Below are 19,452 nucleotides of genomic sequence, written 5' to 3'. Positions count from 1 at the left end.
ATATTCAACTAGTACCACACATTTCCCTTTTTTGTAGCTGTCAACCATTTCACTTTTTGTTGGATATTCTATTTAGAAACAATTTTTGAGAAAATTGATAGGACTTTAAAAATACATTTTCATCCTTCCAATTTCCTGTCTCATCTCTTCCTTCTTATCTTTACCCTCCTCTCTCTCACTTTTATCCACCTAGTTGAGGCAAAATACAGGTATGTGATTGGAAGTCTGGGTAAACAGTCATAAGATGAAGTGGGGATTGCTGCTGACTGTTTCCATGAAGAAGTTCTTGGGTTGTTTAGAAAGGAACCATTATAGGGTTAATTGTACAGCGATTTCCATAATAATCAAGCTTATTTTTCTGGTGGGAACAACATCCTAATGTCACTGAGTCACTGAAGAGATGTCTGTTGAGTTCATTAAAGTTCCTCGCTAAGAGCCCTTTATGGAGATCCACTCCCAAAGTTTATTACCATTCATGGGAAAGCACTTGACCTAGATACTCTTTTCTCAGAATAGGAAAAGATCATAATTCTCTTATACTATGCTGTTTTCTTTTTCAAATGCAGAGGTACCCTAATCCTCAAAAAAAGAAAAATTAGCTTTTTGAGCTTGTATTTGCTATCCTGTTCTACTCCTTTCTGATGTCCCAGTTTTAGAAATTTACTTTTTTAGTACCGACTTGTCCTTTACATTTTAGTAATATAAAGCTAGAGTCTTTCTGTATCAGTCCTCAAAGTACCCAAGAGGCATTCTGTAATATTAATGCCCTTCAAGGAGACAGAGAGGAGAACTGAGTTGAATGACTTTGCAATTGACCCTGGGTATCTAGGTCCCATGTCTTGAACAACTCCACTTTTTAGCTAACATGACAAATTCCAAGGAGATCAATCAATCTCCTAGAAATAAGATTATCTACTCTACAATCTTCCCCTCAACCCAGACCTGGAGTCTCCGAGTAAACAGAGTTTATTCTCCTCCCTATTGTCCAGAAACTTTTCTTGTCTGAGACCCTCTAAACATTCTAGAAACATTCTTTGGCCCACTAACAATATCTATTGATAGGCCAGCAGGTGGTAGTAAGTAATCATGGGCTTTTCTAAAAAAAAAGAGCCCAGGGTCCAGAGAGGAGAATAAAAGTAATGTTATGTTGTGTAGCCTTAGGGACACCTCATACCCATAGTGAGACAATCTTTAAAGGTATCCCAGGTTCAAAATATTTTGTGGGTACTGATATGTTTACTTTTACTATCTAGCCAGAGGATACATTTATTTCAAATTTAAAATATTTAGTTAAGTAAACTAGTAAGAAATAGAAACACACACACCCCTGCCACCCCATACATCTGGGATTCTGTCAATAAATACAGGTCATGAATGTGGTCAGTGGGCAAGCCTAGGAAATATATATTGAAAGATACACATATTAAGAATGTATGGGGGCAGCTAGGTAGCTCAGTGGATTGAGAGCCAGGCCTAGAGATGGGAGGTCTTAGGTTCAAATCTGACCTCAGATACTTCCCAGCTGTGTGACCCTGGGCAAGTCACTTGACTCCCATTGCCTAGCCCTTACCCCTCTTCTGCCTTGGAGCCAATACACAATATTGACTCCAAGATGGAAGGTAAGGGTTTTAATTAAAAAAAAAAAAGTATGAGGTTAGGATACATGTGTGGATGTGCAATTCATGCCATTGATGTTAGATAATAAAAATGCATTATGTTTATTAAATTGACTATGTGGGTATTCCAAAAGTCTTAGTACAGTTTTAAACTACTAAAGCTTTAAATTTGATTATCTAAAGTATTATGTATTATATTATGTGAAATGTATGCATTAGACATTGGTAGAAGTTATGGAAGAGCCAGTTCCATGGTGGGAGAACAAATGCTGGTTTTGCCCAAAGAATTTCAGCTCATTCCCCTTCATCTTATGGTGTGAAAGTATTTATTTTAGGATGTTATGGATAGTATGGCCAGGGTGATAGAAAAGCCCAAGGTGATGGAAAAAGTCATAGCAAGGGGGGATTTTCAGGTTTCTAGATTTTTATTATATGTCTGGGCTATTGCCTCCTCCCCTCTTGGGAATTCTCTACCCTCCCTTCCTTGGACATTCCAAGGAGAATTCTGGGTAAGGGACTGAGAAGAAGTGCTAAGATCCCCAGTGCATCTGGGTAATTTTCCCTCCCATATTCTGTTTGTCAAGCTCTCAAGGTTGTTTTGGTGTTTGAGTATTTTTCCTCAGCCTTCAAATTATTTTCAAAGGGAATAAGGTCAAAATAAAGCTTCAAGTTAGCTCCAGTGCTGCTCCTCTCCCTTCAGACTTGAAATGCCAAGCAAATTGGGACATTGTTCCTTTATCACCTAAGAGGAAGAGCCCAGGTAAGTCAGAGTATGTATAATAAATAGTAAAAAGCATAAGTTCTAAAAGCATCTTTAAAAAATAATTTCAAAGTACTTCTAATATTTTAAAACACCATTTTCCATTGTCAACTCTCATCACTGATGATACAAAGGCAAAAATGAAAGACACTGCTTATAAGAAACATATTCATGAAGGAGGGGAGAAAGATAACATATATGGGTTGATGAATCTATATGTATACACATTTCTCCTCACATATGTATGCTCCAAAATACATGTTGTGAGAGATATTTAAGATTGCCCTTGTCAAGAATGACAACTCCAATTGCTAGCTTGAAAATAAGAGATTTATTAATATGAATATGTCAAATGGTAAATCAAATGGAATGGCTGAGGGAGGCAGAGAAGGAAGAATTCTGTCTCCTAGAGGAAATGTGTTTTGAGTTTGATATACCTTTTCAACAATAGTGCCTATGTAACTAGAGATGGGATGGTGATGGCATGTTACAGGGTCTCTGGAACCCGAGGTGGGTCATATGGTCATGTTCTATGCCTCAAAGTCAAAAGGGGGTGAACTGTTCAGTTTATAGGAAAGTCAGATATCTGGGATATAAATTAGATGTTTATCAGGAGCAAGCTGAGAGGTGCCTATTTGTGCTCATCAAGAATGAGGGAAGACACCAGAAGGGATCTTCATCCTAGCTCAAAGTCACTTTCCCTAGCATGGCAGGAATGCAAGGAAAAATGAATCTTTTATGTACTCTCTGACCTGGGACACTTTCTGAGGTTTGGGGGTGTCTTAGGGAAGCTTCTACCCCCATATCAATAAATAAAGGCAAAAAATATGTTAAAGTTAAACTTAGGTCATTTTGGGGAAAGGTACTTGGAGGAATGAGAAGAGAGCATATAGGAATTTGAGTTCAATTTTGAATAAAATTAGAGATTTTAAGAAGCAAAAGCAAGAAATGAATCCATTCTAGGTATGGGAGACCATCTATATTGACACAGAAATGGGAGATGGAATTTTGTGTGTCAGGAGCAGCAAGAAATCCATTTACCCCAGACTAGAGAGAATAGGAAAGTTTAGAATATGAGGGAGTTTGAGGGAAGTTACTGAGTCCTGTTTTGGACATGCTGGGCATGTGATGCTTCTGGGACATGTGGTTCAAATCATACAGTAGATTGCTGGTCTTGTGGGACTGGAACTCAGTCGAGAGAATGACCTGGAAGTCATATGTGCAAAGATGTTAAACTAATTAAACTAATGGGATTAAAGTAATGGGAATTGGTGAAGTCATCAAGAGGGTGTCTAATGATGTCATTGTGCTTCTCCAACTGGGCTTCTTCCCTGTCACTCTCACAGGTCCACTAAATATTTCTGCCAGAGGACTAGTTTCCACTGGGCAATGATTCACTGGTTCCAAGGTCATTGCTGTGCATTGTTCTTCTTGGGCACCTGTATGTGGAGTTTTCCCTGGCTTCCTGGTTCCAGTTTTAGCTGAGATACCTAGCTGAGATTCTACCTTTTTCCCATTAGTGATAGACTACATTCTACTATCTTTTAATTTAAAGCCCAGAGGCTTAAGCATTCATTCTTTTAGTTAGGGAGGCAGACTTTCTATACTTAGCTTTGTTCTCTATGTTAAAGAAAGGAATGTTAGTGCTCTCAGTGTTTTTTCTTTGTGCATCTTATCTCAATGGGGGAGCCTTATCTCAAGAAGAAAAAGTCTTTTGGAAACTAAACATACAACCAGCTGAGCTTACAGATCTTGAATCAGCCTTTAACCTTTTCATCAAGACTAATTTCTTTATGCAAGCCTCTATCAAATATTTGGCAGTGCCTGATCACTTGCTGATATGTCTTCAAAATTTCTAGGAACTGCTTTTCAACAAACTACTAAAAGCTCTCTGGTTCTCAAGTCTCTGATTTTTTTCTCAATTCTCTCAAGATTCTTTGGTCTCCCATATGAATGGAAAAGAGATGGGAAAAGCAGCTGTAAGAACTACAACAAAACAATAGCCCCAAGGTTTTAGCCCTTCACCTCAATCATTTGTTCAAAATTCTTCCTTTTATTATGTGAGTCTAAAAATAAGCTTTTTAGTCTTTGAACTGTTCTACTTGCTGTAACTGGACAAATAGGCTCAGACTGTGGAAGTAATACTAACAACTAACTGCTCCATGACCTTGAAGAAGGATTATTTAAGAAGAATGATTCAGGCTTCTAAAAACTTTCATCAGTTTGAAGAACTTGTAAGAGATATTCTGCTTTATAAAACCACTTCATTCTAAAGGAAATGCTCTGGAAACCTCTGGGGAAAATATATTTTCCAAATGTGTCTTTGTAGAAGAATGAAGAGATTCTAAGTTATGCTACAGAATTAAGGAAAACCTTTCCCTCTGAATTATGAGCAATTTTTACTTGAATCTAGAGAAATCTCACCACCGTGTATAGTATGGTGCCACTCTGGTATCTTGGATATATGGGAACAAAAAAGGAATGTGGATTCATACTATAAGAATAGGCCCAATGTTCAGAAAACCCAAGAAAAGTGATTAAATACTAGAATGTGTGTGTGTGTGTATAAATAGAGCATATAGAATTTTTAAAAAATCAACTTGTAGTCTTGTATTCAGTTTGTAAGACAGTTGAGAAAAGTAAAATCCTTTTTTGATAAGCTAAACTGAGTGGTGAGAATTTATTTTAAAGGGAAGAAATAGCTGTATTGGGAAAATAGAAAAAAGTGAACTGAGTGGTGTTACTGATGAAAGAGTGGTTCATCAGGAAGAGCAAACCATGTAGTAGAATATAGTTTAATGAGGGGTTTACCATAATCCTACTGGTTATAAAAATAGCCCGAGGCACAGTCAAAGCAGGAAAATGAACATTGAAATACTGCTGTTTTTGATAAAATACTTTATTGAGTGTTATAGACATGGAAATTGGAAATATAACAGCCCATCATCATTCATACCAAATTTTATTTGATCACAGAACAGCGGTAGTCTTTGAGAAAGTAATTTACTGAAAAACTTCATCCTTAATAAAATAAGAACAAACCCAGAATTTGTCAATCTCTCAGGTTAACATGACAGAGTAATTATCATTTGAGGGTACATCAAGAAAAGTGACTTTCTAATATAGTACATCCCCCAAATAGCACCTAAGTAGATAATTTTTCACTTGGAAGAAAAGATATCCAAGGAAAAGGGTTCATGCCTTCCTAAATAATGGACATAAAAAAAAATCACAATTGTTATTCCATATCCACTTAATAATTACATAATTTGAAAAAGCCAGATAACAATGAAGAAGAAAGCTACAAAAACCATTTCAGGAATACCAATTATAATATTAAAATATGAGTGTGATGAATTAAATACAGTTTTCAAGAGAGACAAAACTTTTGATGTGCTAATATTTTTTGTTGGTGACTAAATAATTTGTTGTATTTCATGTGTTGTATTTAATTTATTTCATGTTGTATTACATATTAAATATCTCTAATGTCGCATTTTACTGGGAAATAATATGGCTTGAATAATCATTCTTCTTGTTTCACAAATAAACTACTTATTTAACCAAAAGGATGATGTTTAAAAAATAAATGTAATTTTTTTCCCTAAATTTTAACTTAAGGTCACTTATGATGATGATATTCACTTATTCTAAGTCACATAAAAGCTGACCATTCTACATGACCACCTCATAGTAGTTGCAGCTTGAGCACCATATCTTCTGCATGAAGTCTTTCTGAAATCCCCTAATTGCCCGGTGTTCCCTCTCCCAATAAGTTCCTATGCCCAAAGGGAGCTAAAAGGCTGTCTGCCCTTTGATCCAGCCATAGCACTGTTGGGTTTGTACCCCAAAGAGATAAGGAAAAAGACTTGTAGAAGAATATTCATAGCTGTGCAAAGATGTGGTGGCCAAAAATTGGAAAATGAGGGGATGTTCTTCAATTGGAGAATGGCTGAACGAATTGTGGTATATGTTAGTGATGGAATACTATTGTGCTCAAAGGAATAATAAAGTAGAGGAATTCCATGGGGCCTGGAATGACCTCCAGGAATTGAAGCAGAGTGAGAGGAGCAGAACCAGGAGAACATTATGTACAGAGACCGATATACTGTGGTACAACTGAATGTAATGGACTTCTCCATTAGTGGCAGTGCAATGATCCCAGAACAACTCGGAGGGATATACAAGAAAGAACACTATCCACATTCAGAGGGAAATCTGTGGGAGTAGAAACACAGAAGAAAAGCAACTACTTGATTACATGGATCGATGGGGATATGATTGGGGATGTAGACTCTAAATGAACATCCTAGTGCAAACGTCAACAACATAAAAATAGGTTTTGGTCAAGGACACATGTAAAACCCATTGGAATTGTGCATTGGCTACTGCAAGGGGTGGTGGGAGGGGAGGGAAAGACTATGATTCTTGTAACCAAGGAAAAATGTTCTAAATTGACTAATTAAATAAAATTTCCAAAAAAAAAAAAGAAAGAAACATTTCCTTGTGAGTAAAGACTTTTATTTTTTGGTATTTGTATCCTAAATATCTAGCATAATGCCTGGCACTTAGTAATCACTTAATAAACACTTGATTGGTTGATTGAGTAGTAGCCAAGTGGATTTTTAGTGATTTATTCAGTTTCTGTCATTACCAATGCCTTCATTTTTAGGTTAATCACCAAATTATCTGCCAAGTCTGTGATACCATATTTTTTTATAAGCTATATAGTCTCTAGAGGAAATAAGTGTATGAACTTGGCATTACTTTTAACCATTGTCTACCAAATTGAGTTTAGATGATCCAGGTATAAACATTTTAATGTTTCCAATAAATAGCTTATTAAACTTTCAGCTATTGCACATTTTAACCTTGAAGCAGATTGTTTTTCTTCTTTCTTTCATGGTACACTTCCTTCCTCTCTGGTCCCATATTTTATTGATATCCAAGATTTCAGCTTTGTCATAATTTTAAGTTCTTTTTTCTGCTCACTGTATTCACAAATCATACTGGTATGTTCTCTCTTCCTTCTATATTTCCTTAGCCATCATTTGAGCATAGGTCCTTATGACCTCACTCATACTATTATAGTAGCCTTCTCTCAAATGTTCCCATCACTTATAACTTCCATATGCCAACTCATATACTAACTGCATGCTTGAAAAATCTTCCTAAAATTCTATTTACATTAAATGATTTCTAATTCAAGGACCATTGATGGCTATCACCTTTTTAAAATTAAATCTCAACTCAATAATCTAGCATTTGACAGCCTTTACCAATTGATCATTTATCAGCCTATCAGCCCCATTTCTTGTTACCCTTTAAAACAGCCTCTATGGTTTCCAAATTATCAAGATGCTCTAATCCACATCTCAATTACTTGTTCCTGCCCCTCATTTTTAAGCAGCCATGCTCTCCACTGAATGTCCTTCTATTTCTACTCCATTAATATGTGTCACTTGCAGCAGACATATATAGTGGTGGTCCCACTATACTTTGTTCTAGTCAGATTACATCCATTCTATTGTGTTTGGGTCTTGGTACTATATCAGGAAAGTCTTTAATGAATTAGAGAATGTCCAGGGATGGGAATCCAAGAAGGGGAAGGGTCTCAAATTTAGACAATATGAGAATCAATCAGAGGAATTGGAGATGTTTAGCTTGGAAAAGAGAAGATTTAGGAATAGAACATGATACATATTTTCTTCAGTCACATGAAGGGTTGTCCCATGGAAGAGATTAGACTTATTTTACTCAGCGCAGGAGGATAGAGCTAGAACTGATGAGTGAAATCACAGGGAGATATATTTCAGCTTGATGCAAAGCAAAACTTCTTAATTAGAACTCCCCCCAAAGTGCAATGAGCTGTCTGCCGCAAAAAGTGGTAGATTCTACCATAATGAAAAAATTTTAAGCACTGGTTAAAAATTACCTGCCAAGAAATGATTTTTAGGTACAGGATGGATAAGATGACTGTTGAAGTCCCTCTGAAATTCTATGATTCTGGGACTACCACCTGACTCTATTCACTTTTCTACTTAGCATTATCTCACTACTTAGATATTGAACTTTGACTTTATTAGTTTACCTTTGTTGACAATATTGCTCTATAAATATTGTTTTCTTCATGAGTATATTTTGGGTCTTTGAATCTCTTTTAAGTTCCCTAAAGGCATATTTTTCAAATAGATAGATGCATAGCACTTCTCACCCCTTTCATTATTGAGTCCACACTAATCACAGTGATTAATAGGTGATCCTCTCAAGTAGAACATGAATATATGGAAAATATATTGCTTCTAATAGATATTAATAGTGTTAACTGGATTCCATTTCAAATGTAGTGTTGTGTCACATTACATTCAAAAGGTCAGAAGCAGAGCACAGGAGAAATTATTTGTATTGATCATCTAAGTTTAGAAATGTGATTATCAGAGTATAAGAAGAGTAATTTTTGGAACATGTAACATGGTTCTGTGGGTCTTTTATTTTGACCAGTCTACAAGAAATGCCAAACTCTTAGAAATTAACCCATGGATAAATTGCAAGTCATGTTTTAAAATTAGATAGATAGCTCCCCTTTGAATGTTTTTCTCAATATATTAAAGATCTGTTGAGTTCCTCAGGGCCCATGGGACACCAACTTCTGTAACTTATCTATAACTTATGGTTGGTCCTAGAGAACTGCTTGAGGTTGAGAGAAATTAAATCACTTGCCTATCACATCAGTTCTGAATGCCAGAGGCAGGATTTGAACTGACTATGTCTACTACTCTGACTTCCACTCAACATCACTGCTCTAGTTTTTAAGATCTATAACCCAATGTCACTGCCAAGATCTTAGAACCTTCATCATAGTCAGTTTTGTGTATATGATTTTAGAATAACACTCAAAATGTATAACACTGATGATTATTCTTGGTATTCCACTATATACCTGTGGAGATGATGTCCAGGCATTATTCATCTAAAAATCTTTGAGCAGCATCAAAGTTTTCAAAGAAGGTGACCTTTTATCAGCATTTTGAAATGTCTTTGTACTTTGAATGTTTCAAAAAGTGTGTTTCCATAAAAATTTAATTGAATATCCTGTGATACTATTTTAATCATTGTAATCAGTAAAAGCACATAATTAAACCCCAGTCAAGACCTTTAATATGTACAAAGAACCACTCTGAATAGTTTAAAAAAACAACATGTGCATGTGTATGGTGATTTTCATTCCTTCTCTACCTTCCTAGCTGGTGGGCCTGGGAACTATGGGTTTGGCTATCCATGTATCAAATGAATTCAGAAAATACCTTTCTGAAGGTATACTGAAAAAAGTAGGAGATCATAAGGTAAGAGACCCATAGATTTAGAACTGAAAAAGATAGGGAAAAAAACATTGATTCCAACCCCCTGATTTTATAGATGAGGAAACTGAGGCATAGAGTGATTAAGTGCCTTGTTTAAGATCAGAGCTAGTAAGAGTCTAAGCTGATATTTAAACTCATGTCTTCCTAACCCCAAGTCTAGAATTTTATCTAGGAAATCAATTTGTCTTCCTCTGATACTATGAATACTTTTATGGATCTATGATCTCATCAACAGAGGGTTAAGTTTTGTTCAGTTCATACTGAATAAGGTCAAAAATGAATGTATCTATCAGTGCAGATTGTAACCTCTTCTAATTTTTGCCATTTTTAACCCTATGTTTCTATAAATTCTCCATAAAGTATTTTCTGAATTCATTTGAGGGCTTCTACTTTGAATATTTTGTGACTATGAGGGCAATACTCAGGCTGTCCATTGGTAATCCATCACTCTTAATGGCTATGACTAGCTCACCTCATTTTCCTTTCATACGTATCGTGGATGAAGGGTCTTCATTTCAAGTGATATTGGTATCGATTGAAGAAACTGAAGATGTTTGAGCCAGAAAGTAAAATGACAGAAAGCATATGATAGCTCTTTTCAAATATTTGATGGGCTGTTATATGGAAGATAGATTTTTTCTCTTTGGTTCTAGAAGAGAGATACTGCAGAGAAACTTCATTTCATCATTTAGAAACACTTCTTAACAAATAGAACTGTCCAAAAATGTAATGACTTCCCTTGGAAGAGAATCGATTCTTCCTCTCCATAACTCCACCTCTGGAGTCTGTAATCAAAGGTTAGGTGATCATTTTGGAATATATTATAGAGGGGATGTTTATTCAGGTATGAGTTGGACCAGAGGGCTGTCAAGGGATATTCCAAATTTAAGATTCTATTACTCTATGTCTTTTATGTTACTTCTCAAGCACAAATTCTACAAAAGCAAGACTCTGTAACTTACATGAAGCCAACATACATCTTTCTTTGTCCTGTTAATCTTTTTACCCTTGTGATTCCTAAGAATGTTGGTGTTCTAAGTTTTGCAACCTTCACCAGAAGAATTTTAATTTTAAACACATGAATTTTGTTATCAGGGTTCTGTTTAGGTACCCTGAGAACAGAGTTTAATTTCCCAAATATAATCTGGATCTAGCTCTGCCTATTTAATTCCTAACATCTCATTATCTATCTCAAGCACTGGTGATCAAGTTCAACCTCTACATTTTATATATGAGGATTGAAACTTAGAGAGGCTAAATGATGTGATCAGGGTCCACAGCAGGTCTTCTGGACTCCAAAAGCAGCACTGTCTACCCTTTGTCACGATACTTTCCTTCACATTCTCTCAGAAACTGATGAGTGAGTATTTATCTCCTCATGTGATGTTTCACTTGGTATTGATACTCATCAGATTATTGAACAAAGGCATGTCTCTGATTGCTTCTGTCATAGAATCTTGCATGAGTCTCTATGAAATTTGCATTTCATTATGGAAATATAACAGCCAGGCAAATACATAATTTGTTGTCATCTGATGCCATTTATGTTGTCCATATAGAAAGATAATGCTTTTGTCCAATCATTATTAGACACTACACTTTCAACTCTTTTCAGATAGTTTCCCCAACCGATAGGATTAAACTGAACCTTTTAAAGGGCATATCTTGTCCTCTTCCCCACCCCACCCCCCAGTGACTGGTCAGGGAAGTGCCCTAGGTCAGAGACATAGCCTCTTTTGCATGGCTGTCATGTAGACTGCTTAGAATCAATAATAATTTCTTTCCTGACTGGACTAGTTTTTGTAACCAATTAATAACTACTCCTGCCCTTGTTTGGGAGGCAGAGCTGAGGGATGAGAATTAATCATATTTGCAACTTTAGAAAGCAAAATGAATGAAGCTCATGCATAGTACACATTGTATGTCACCCTGCTTTGAAATCTGATGTACCAAAAAAGTTACCATGGAGATAGAGACACTGTCTCAGGATTCTCTCAGTGACTGATGACAGAAAGGGTGAAATAAGGGGGAGGAAGGAAGTCTCTAGAAGCACCCCTAAGGAATGTGAGATAGAATGAGGGGGAGGAAGGAAGCCAAGATAGTGAGAGTTTGAATTCCTTCACCTAGATTCGATGTCATTGCTACAAAGTCAAGCATCTTTGATCCTCTAGCCCACCCTACAAACTTTCTAATCAGTTGGCATGACATCACGATGGAAGGTGCTTCTGACTTTCATTATTCTGACCTAGCATCATCCTTTCTCTATCTTTCTAACTCCTTTGAGGATACCTCAGAGACCCCTCAGTCCATGAAATAATTCACTGACCAATCCTCAGTTGGCTTCTCTATCTCTTTGGTTATTATAATGCACGGCCAGATTCTGTTATAAAGTTACTTTTATATCTGCATTAAAAAAATACAAACATCCTCAACCCTTTCCCCAAACTTCATTCCCCAAAAAGGCATATTTATTTTACAACGATATCTTTGGGGATAGACATAATTCTGGTTAATTCTATTGGAAAGAAGGAGCTTTCATCTTATTGTATCCAAAGCATTTGCTGTTGTTTTGTTTTAATGTACATTTTAAACATTTAAAGAAAATGCTGAACCTGTGATTAGCTTTTTACCCAGAATGCAGAGTACCTTTTGTACTTTGGTGGTATACCTAAGCTTTAGGGTAGGAGATTCAAGGTTTTCTTGTTTGTAAGTAGGAATAAGCCTGCTTAGAAAGCAATAGGCATGAGTATAAATTATACTTAAGTATTTCAGCTCCTGTATTAATAGTGTGGACAAGAATGAGAGGCAAGTGAGAGAAATCCAATGTTTGTCCCAGATGTGGTCATTGTCAGATAGCCTTGCCTGACACTTTTTCTTTGGTTATGGCTCACCAGGAACCCCATTTCATGGTAGAAGTGTATCTCTAAATTAATGGAAAGTATTTGATATTAATTGAGATTGGTAAACATATAAATGTCTCCTTTAAGGATCCCGCTATACGTAGGCTCAGCTGTTATTGAAATCATCTTCATCCTGATAAATAACTCCTTTAGGACACCTAGAGATCCCATATTCAATTTTGCTGAAGTATTACTGCTTTAGAATATAACAGCAGAGTGCAGTATGATATAAGAAAAGGCACATTTTAGATTGAGAAAACAGGCAGGCCTTCTTTTTTCTCCACCTGTTAATGCAGTTGCAAATAAGATATGTGAGGGAATTATCTAGAAAAGCTCTCTACCTAAGACTTTTTTAGAAATTAACATCTTAAGTCAGAGCCATAAAGAGGTAAAGCTGATAGAGTACCAGGCTTGCAGTCAGGAAGACCTGAATTCAAATCTGGCCTCAGACACTTCCTAGCTGTATGACTAGGTACATTTAATCTTATTTGCCTCAGTTTCTTCATCTGTAAAATGATCTGGAGAAGGAAATTTCAAGCCAAGAAAATCCCAAAGGAGATCACGAAGTGTTGGAAGTGACTGAACTGCTAAAAAACAACATCAATATCTTACTTCAAGCGAGTTCTTGATTTAGTGAGTGTGAAATCATTGAGAAACACAGGTGAAAGACAGGTTGCACCACTCAGATCTCAGACTCTTTTGGAACCACATACACGGCAGAGAATCTCCTTTTGCTGAGTCATGAAAGGTTTATCCACTAAGGAGACATTGCATTTCCTACACTTGAAGCAGTCACTGTGCCACTGGCGCTCTTGGAAAGAGATGTAACTGGGGCCTTCAGGATCTAGGATGGAATTTAGAAAACACATTTTTCACATGGAGGCAATTAATATGAACCTAGTATGATCATACTTTCAAGTCCCATAATCTGTTCTAGAAAAGGCCTCCTTAATTCACCATCTTCATTTACAGGCCAAGTTCTTGTATTAGGTACAGAAAAAGCTAATCAATTTACAGGAGTACAAAAACCTTCCCTACACCCAATCCTAGATTCAAAGAGAAAATGATACTGAAAAAAGATAAGAAAAATATCGTTAAGTTTATTACTGAACCGAAAATGAAAATAAATCTCTTATGAAATGATGCAGAATAAAGAAAGAAAACAATATACCCAAAGACTTTAGCAATGCGAATAACAAAACAAAACAATCCTACAAAATTCTAATCTTTGAGCTTGTCTCTGAATAAGAGACTGGGAGAGGAAGTATTATGGGACAGTATGACACCGTGGGAAAAAAGCACTGATTCTGGAGCATAAGAATTTGAACCTCCTCATGTCTAACACTTCCTCAGTAATCAAGGGTCAGCAAGTTAATCCCCTTCCCCCAGGCTGTGGTATTATTAATTGTAAAAAAAAGAGTCCTTGCAGTCCTTGGAAGTCCTTTTAGTTCTAATTCTGTGCTCCTGTTTCCTTCCCTTCCATCACTGGGAAACTTAGGTCCTATGGTTAGGGAATTGTATGATACATTTATTATTTTTGCTGCATTGCTTTCTAATTTTTTTCTATTCTTTCTCTTTAAAATTTCTATTATAAAGGATGACTTACTGAGAAGAGAAAGAATATATTTAGAAATGGAAGTGATGTAAAAATGAAAGATAATAAAAATTTTAAATTGCATTTTAAAAAGATCTATGCTTCTTAATATTCCATTCAAATGTTCATTCTTCTATATGTCTTTCCTGAAATTATTATATTCTTGAGTGGCATTTTCAAATAAAATAATGGTGATAACCAAGTTGTTTGTGGGTATGATGACTGAGTCCTGCTTGTCAGGAGACCCCAGGAGAGTGCTACCTAAACCATGTTTCCACAGTGAGTGATTGAATACCAACGTTGCCCCACCACCTCACCTTGAATTTCATAGGACATATTATTAAAAGTATTAGGTATACACAGTTACATTTCCATTTCCCTAGTCTTGCCAAGGAATGTTGAATTCAATTGTACTCACCCAGGATGTATGGAAATAACTAGATGGATTATGAGGGCTTTTAAAAAGGAGAGAAGAACCTATGGCATGGTCTGTTGTTGGTAAAAATCTTATCCCTAGTATTGTAACCTACCTGGTTCATCATTTGTATTTCACCAGATGATTAAAGTTGAACATTTTATTCAGAGAACAAGAGTGAGAGTTGGAAGGCACCTCAAATGGTGGTATCATTAACACGAATTGGGGAATTAGGAAGAGGGGAGCCTTTGAATAGGAAAGAATGTCAGTTTTGGGCAGGTTGAATTCATCTTACAGATGAGAGAACTGAAGGCATAGTTCCTAGAACTATAAAAGGAACCTAAGAAATTAGTTCTATCCATATGCCTTAGCAGTGTCTCCCACAAATGATTATTCAACTTCTGCATGAAGAACAATTGTGGCATTTCCTTTTCTTTCAACTGAACCTTATGTTCCATTCTTGTGCTCCGGAACAGAGATAAGTGAGAATTCCAAAAGATGCCAGCTGAGATGCTTAGGTCATTGGAGTAAAGTCTTTCATCTTTTTATAAATGAAGGAGAAAAAAAAACAACAACCTCATAAAAAGACACAGAGCACTTCTGTTTTAGGAATTATAGGCAATTTTTGTATGCTAAGGAGGTTAAAATTGCAAACACTTCTTTATTTCTAGGCTATAATCAGAGCTTGGTCTTCTTTTTCTGCTTTTTAATTTTGATTTATTCTTAGAAACTTTTCCATATTTCCATATTTTTCATTTGTAACAATCTAGCACCTTGTTTTGGTGAAGAATAAGGCAAAGAAGGGTCACAAGATTAGATTCAAACCTGGAATCTTCCATTTACTAGCTGTGTGACTCTGAGCAAGGCAAATTCCTTACTCTGTGCCTCAGTTTCTTCATCTGTCAAAGGTGGGGAAAGGGATGACTTAGATGATCTATATGATTCCTTTCAACTCTAATGTTTTATGATTATGATTCTATGAAATATCCAACTGCTTATTGGACATCTGGAACTGGATATGTCATGTATTTTAAACTCTATGTCTAAAACTAAACTCTGTCTTTTTTCTCAAACCATCTTCCTACCACCCATATTACTGTAACAGTATTCACCACCTTCCTCTCAGTTGCCTAGGCTCAAAACCTAGGTGTAAATATTACACCTAGTAGTACACCTGGTAAATGTTTGGATAATAGGGTGTTGGTTTTAAACACACATTTATTTCTAATCTCAAATTCTTACTGGATTTTCTGTTAGAAAGTATTTCATATTTCATAGTTGATATCAAAATTTTCTCACTTTTTGGAACTAGTTTTTATGATCCTTACAACTATGAAACTAATGCTTTTTAAAAAGAAGTACTTGGCAATACTGCATAAAGCAAGAAGAAAACAATTCTGTGCTACTTGGTTCAATGGAAGATTTTTTAAAATCTCTAATAAACAATGAATGTTGCCCCAGTGTGCTAATTATACTGAAGATATGCACAATCAGCTAATCATCTTCTATCTCTTCATTGTTTCCATATGCAGGAGTTCATAAATAAGCCTTATTCATGTGGCAGAGAGACATAAAGGTAGTTCATCTCCAATTAAATGTGAACATGAAAATAGAAGCAGCTGGAAGCAGTGATTTGAAATAGGCCTGACCTAACTTGTAAAAGCAAATCACTCGGTTCTCAGATTTTCATTTACTCTTCGGCAATGTGGCTTCTTTGTTGAAAGTGAGACCATTTATTAACTAGTTACCAGAAGAAAAAAGATTCAATCCTTGCACAACAGACAGGTCAGATTTCATTTGCACAGAACACAATGGTATGACATGAGTGATTTCTTTTGAAGAGACCACAATCTTTTAGTTGTCTTTCTATAGAATCATATCATGTCAGAGCTTTAAGGGATTAGAAACCAGAGGTTTATAGAATCATAGATTTAAAGATGAGAATCCAGGCCGTTCACTCTACAGATGAAGAAATTGAGACTGATTTGTTTAAGGTCACATACGTAATAGAGGAAGGATTAGAATTCAGGTGTCCTGTCAATGCTCTTTCACTATACCACAATCTTTTCTTTTAATTTTCTTACTATAAGAAAATACAAAATTGTTGTACATTTTTTGACAAGAGGAAAAATCATTTTTACATGAGTTACCACCTTTTGAGAATAAATATAATCTATAAAGCTCAGAATTCTTCATTGTGCATTAATAGTTCGAACAACTTAAGATTTTCAAGTTGGCTTCTTTATCCAGACCATTAGATTTTATGACTAAATAGTCCTGTTTTCTTTTGCTTTAGCATAACTGTAGTGGGCTTTTTTTTTTTAATTGACCATAAAGTTTTGTGGCTAGACTAATCTCCTTTATCTCTCTTCTATTGCATATTTGGAGGAAGATTGAGTTGGATGAGATGATCCTTGGAAGTTGCTTCTGGGACAATTTTTTTTTGTACTTTTTGCTTGATGTAAATACTTGACCATGTGAGGTTGGTTCTATAAATTGATTCTGAATTCAGTTTGTGGTCTTCCATAGAACTATCAAGTCCATCAATATCCAATTATTTTAAGGATGGGTATAACAAAGGGACTCGGTGATTAATGGGCAATCCACTTAATCTTAGTCTATGAATGCTTTGCAACAAATTAAAAATGATTAGGATTTTCAGCATCCCACTTGGATTGGGTCAAGAACATGGGAGTTTAAGGGTGGACCTATTTATGCTTCCAAGCAAACTGGAATTCGCCTCCAGAATATGCAGATACTAAAAAGGACAGGAAAACTATAAGAGGTTAAATGCAGAGTAAAGTTCGAATGTCTTTAAAACTCCATCATGTCTGTGAAAGGGACATATAAAAAAATGGGGAAGCTTACCAGCGATGGGTTTGTTGCAGGAGTCACACTTATCAGCAAAAAGGTCGGTATAGCAATCTCGACAATATGGTCGCTCATCTTTGCAAACGAACTTTTCTCCAAACAGTTGTTTCTTACATCCATTGCACAGAAAGCACTCTCTATGCCAGGGACGCTCTCGGTAAATCAGTCCTCCAGTAGTTATTGGCTAATTTGGGAAAATAAAGATAAACGAAAGGGCTGTTCTAGCACAGTACTTGGCATGTAGTTGGTGTTATATAAATGCTTATTCCCTAACCCTTTCTAGCCCAGCTCAATGTTAATTCAGGCAGCTAGGTGGCCTGGAAGAGAGAGTACTGGACAGAGTCAAGAAGACCTGAATTTTAATTCTACTTGATATATATCTTGATATATATATTTACTAGCTATGTGATCCAGGGCAACCCCTTTCAGACTCAGTTCCCTCATTTATAGGATGAGAATTGAAAATAGCACTTTCCTCACTGGATATTGAGAGGATTGAGTGAGATAATGCATGGAAAATGCTTTGCAAACCTTAAAGCACTGTAGAAATGCTTGTTTTATTATTTAATTTATTATTCTTGCTTTATATCCATTTATAATGGGATATTGCTTACCTTCAAAAACCCTAAACCAAAAGAAAAAAATGCTAATAACAAAAAGTAAAGTTTCTGAAATCATAACTTATTTTCTCTTAAAATTCAATTATATAAAACAAAGTATGGTGAAGCTCACACTATCTAGCACCAAAGCACTTTACAATCTAGTAAGCAGGTTAAGGCCAACACAAGCTACACACAAATAGCCACAAGTGATGATAATATGTCATACTTTGGCAAAGCCTTTAACCTCTCAGAGACTCGGATAATTCTAAGACTGTAAAGTTGAAGGGCAGATACTTCTCTTCACTGGAAGAAAAGTCTCATTGAGGAAATCAAAGTTCCAATTTAAAAAATATATAATAGAGAAAATGAGACTAGTGGTTTGAAAATGCATACTCTGGAGTGAGGTCATGTAAACCTTCTGTGATACCTGGAGCAACAAAACATCTTTGCCTGCTCCTGTGAACTAATGCAAATTATCATTTAAGGTCTCTGAAGAGGCCATCTTAAGACATTTAAAGATCAAAATAAGGCATATAAAGATATATATGTATATATATATATATATATCAAGTAGGATTAAAATTGAAAAAAGATTTAAAGATTCTGCAGGCTTATTTCCTACTAGTTAAGGCTGCTATAGAAAATTATTTCTGTTATAAGTTAGTTATAAGATTTATTTTCTTTTTTCATTTGGAAAGTAAAGATATCAGACAGAATGATTCTATTTTTCTCTGTTTTTTAAAAAATGGATTTAAAAGCTTCTCAGGAAAAGTAAATGGGACACATTATGGTATGAAATAAAGCAATTTGAAATAATTCCCAGTCTTCAAAAAAAAAAAAAGACTGTCTCCTTTTTCTGGCAGTCAAAACAGAATTCAGGGTTTCTTTGATTTATTCTGTAAAGTAACTAGCAAGTAACGCTTAAAAGATTGGAAATTCAAATACAAGTAGTATGCATAGTAAAATCAGGACAACACACACAAACACACACACACACACACACACACACACACACAATATCCCCAGAGATGTTTAATTAGGAAGAAGAATCCCTGGAGCATTCAGAATGGCATGGGGTAGATTTTGGCCCTAAGTGGGAGAGGTAAGTAAAGTGACCCAAGATTAGGTTGAACAATTCTACCCTCATTTGTCAGCTCTGTGCTGTCCCAGATAGATCCTGTGGCTTTTAGAACAGGATTTTTCTTTAGTAAAATGGAACTCGTAATGTTTTCCCACTCAGTATATGTGGATAATTAAGTGAGGGATCAAAGAGTAATATTTTTTCAAGTCCATTTTAACCAAGGGATTTGAGATTCAAAGCACTTTGGGGTTT

The 19,452-nt window shown here is 35.8% G+C and overlaps 1 protein-coding gene across 7 annotated transcripts in view; it reads right to left on the bottom strand.

Moving 5' to 3' along the window:
- Positions 1–13,245: 13,245 nt before the first annotated feature.
- The window catches only part of FHL5 (four and a half LIM domains 5), an 87,783-nt gene continuing 81,576 nt past the window's right edge, over positions 13,246–19,452 (bottom strand). For 5 of the 7 annotated variants that reach the window (XM_007484342.3, XM_056818609.1, XM_007484343.3 and 2 more), the window contains 2 exons: positions 17,515–17,701; positions 13,246–13,481 (listed from right to left, as the gene is read on the bottom strand). In XM_007484342.3, the coding sequence (XP_007484404.1) occupies positions 13,327–13,481; positions 17,515–17,701 (342 nt within the window). In that variant the 3' untranslated portion in view covers positions 13,246–13,326. The remainder of the gene's footprint in view (positions 13,482–17,514; positions 17,702–19,452) is intronic. The other 2 variants (XM_056818612.1, XM_056818613.1) reach the window with 1 other exon arrangement.

This window comes from Monodelphis domestica, chromosome 2 (assembly GCF_027887165.1).
Source record: "Monodelphis domestica isolate mMonDom1 chromosome 2, mMonDom1.pri, whole genome shotgun sequence".
Taxonomy (NCBI): Eukaryota; Metazoa; Chordata; class Mammalia; order Didelphimorphia; family Didelphidae; genus Monodelphis; species Monodelphis domestica.
This window is presented reverse-complemented; position numbering and strand designations above follow the sequence as displayed.